Here is a 2,730-nt window from a genome sequence, read left to right on the forward strand (position 1 = left end):
ACGCAATCCCTGCACCAGCACTTCACCTCCCAATGATCCTCACGTGACGTGACCTCCCCATCACAAGACTATCACTAATGACCCACATTTGACCCATCACAAGACCCACAAGATCCTCAGTTGTCACACCCACACCTGACCCATCACAAGACCCATCAAAAGACCCTGACCTGAAGTGACCCTGATGTGAGGTGACCTTACCATCACAAGATCACACAAAGCCCTTATAAGCAAAAGAATGCTGACATTCCTTAAATTCTGCTGAAGATGTTACCTACCCTGGTAACGAAATGTTCAGAAACCAACCCACAAGCTCGGAGAACCAACCTCCACCCTCATTCTACATCCGAGCCACAGATATTCACCACTATCACAAATCTACATATGTATTTTTGCCAAATGTTTACTATCTATATCTGTCTCTTGACTAATTAGGGATTAGGGAATAAATTTTTGAGATTCCTCTGGTCCATAGAAATAATATGCATCCAGCTAAACAGCAACAAGAGAAGGAAAGAGTTCAGAACTGATTGTCCTCTCCTGTCAACGTAGCAATGGAGTATGCTATATAGCCGTGGTGGCAAACCTATGGCATGCGTGCCAAAGGGGGCACGCAGAGTCCTCTCTGTGGGCACGCGCACCATCACCCCAGTTCTAGGCCTTCAGCTGGGTTTTATAAAACCATTTCGCTTTAGGCCTCCACCACTATGTGCAAAAAAAAGAGGTTCAATCAATCAATCAATTTCAACTCGCGGGGAAAAAAAGATCTCACAAAGTTGGAATTGATTGAACTTTTTAATCCCACCCAGTCTGCCGTTACCACCACAGCCACGCCCACCCAATGGGCCACACCCACCCAATGGGCCATGCCCACCCGGCACCCGACGATACATAAGTGGGTTTTGGGTTGCAGTTTGGGCATTTGGTCTCTAAAAGGTTTGCCATCACTGCTATATAGATTCCATCATTCGATCAGGCTCTACCATGACCAATAGACAGAATACAAGGTGGATTTAGGTAAGCAAGAATTATTAAATGGCTGAAATCATTAGAAGTATGCTCTATAGCCAGCTATAACAGTGTAGTTAAGAATCTAGTAGATAAAAATTATTTTTTATCTTGAATATCTTTAAGATTTCACCTAATAATCTTAGCCTATTCCATATATAAAGTAGTCAAATATGCACTATATGTCTTAGTGTGAACAACCATTTCTTTGGTAATGTCTATACCCATAGGAGATTATTGAAGTAGCAATGTAAGCCTCTTTCGGAAATGCATCTTTGACTGCCTTGTGCACTTTCGCTATTACAAATCAATTTGCTGTATGGATTTACAGTCTGCATAATCAATTTCCATTCAGTACTAAACTCCATTTGCAATATATTTTTTTCATTATTCCTAATCCTATTTGGCTACAGCTTTTTCCTTTCATTCCTCATTTTGAATTCCACAGATATATTATCTTATTTTGTCCATTATAGTATGTCACAGTTGAATCATAGTTTGTTAAATAAATCACAATAGGAAGAATTTGAATGATGCAGTACAGTAATCTAGCATCAAGGCACACTATGATTATAACCTATATATGTGTACCAATCACTGATTACAAGCCTATGGAGCAAGTGGGTCACCACTGGCCGAGTGATAAAACACTGGATATGCATTCTTACCACTTTCAGCCATTTCTTGTTGTACATGGGCAGGACTGTTTGGCTCATTAGTAATGGGTAGCTCTTTATTCAGAGTTGAGGATACAGGTGACTCATTAGCATGGCTCTGATACAGCAATTGTCTTTGATGCAACCTAAATACAAATATTTGAATGATTTTATTTCATTACTTAAGAATACTAGAGTCAGAGAACCACTGTTTTTTAATATTACAAATGTTAGCAAGAGTTAGCAAAATACACACAAACACACACATACATATATAATGCAAATTAACTTTTCTGACCTTAAAAAACAGCTTAAAAAGGTCTTATAAATCAAGGCCTCCCTGAACAAGTTAAAATGATTATATTAAATTATATAAAAATGGTTCACAAACGATGATATTCACACCTTTGCTTATGTAGTATTTTTTCCAGTTTGGCATCCTCTGCTGTTTGGAGTCCAAACATAGTAGTAAGAGGACAAACACTGGCCAAATATTGTACTAACTGAAGGTGCTGGCCTGGTCGGAATGATCTTCCCTTTCCTTGACTATAAAGCCATTCTGCTTTCAAGCTATAAGGGAAGAACAAGATTAGTTCTACTAAACATTTTGAAAGTCCTTTCTATTAGAAACATACAAAGCATAAAGAATAGCAATTGAAATCCGGAAGTAATAGATGTAATTCAGAAGCAACAGCAAAAAAAAATAAATGTTGACATATCATAATACATTGGGAGAAAGCAATAATTTTCATGAATTCCAAAATAAACTATTTCAGCTACATACTGAATATCCAATGTCTACTTTTATCTTCAGGAGTATATAAATTAAAACCAGAACTTGAAGTACAGTAACTTGCCTTAGAATTTGACTATCTAGACCCATACCAGTCGGGCTTCAGGCCGGGACACAGCACGGAAACGGCATTGGTCACGTTGGTAAATGATCTCTGGAGGGCCCGGGACAGGGGTTATTCCTCTGTCCTTGTGCTTTTGGACCTCTCAGCGGCTTTTGACACCGTGGACCACGGTATCATGCTGCGGCGTCTCGGTGAGTTAGGAGTGGGAG

General features: G+C 39.3%; 1 protein-coding gene across 1 annotated transcript in view; it reads right to left on the reverse strand.

Annotated features, from left to right (window-relative positions):
- Positions 1-1,617: 1,617 nt before the first annotated feature.
- Positions 1,618-2,730, reverse strand: part of LOC107301288 (centrosomal protein of 97 kDa-like) — a gene marked incomplete at its 5' end in the record, with an annotated part of 6,017 nt that continues 4,904 nt past the window's right edge. Inside the window, 2 exons of the mRNA XM_015830534.1 lie at positions 1,618-1,810; positions 2,070-2,234. Of these exons, the coding sequence (XP_015686020.1) occupies positions 1,618-1,810; positions 2,070-2,234 (358 nt within the window). The remainder of the gene's footprint in view (positions 1,811-2,069; positions 2,235-2,730) is intronic.

Source organism: Protobothrops mucrosquamatus, unplaced genomic scaffold (genome assembly GCF_001527695.2).
Source record: "Protobothrops mucrosquamatus isolate PMUCROS unplaced genomic scaffold, P.Mucros_1.0 scaffold11230, whole genome shotgun sequence".
Classification (NCBI taxonomy): Eukaryota; Metazoa; Chordata; class Lepidosauria; order Squamata; family Viperidae; genus Protobothrops; species Protobothrops mucrosquamatus.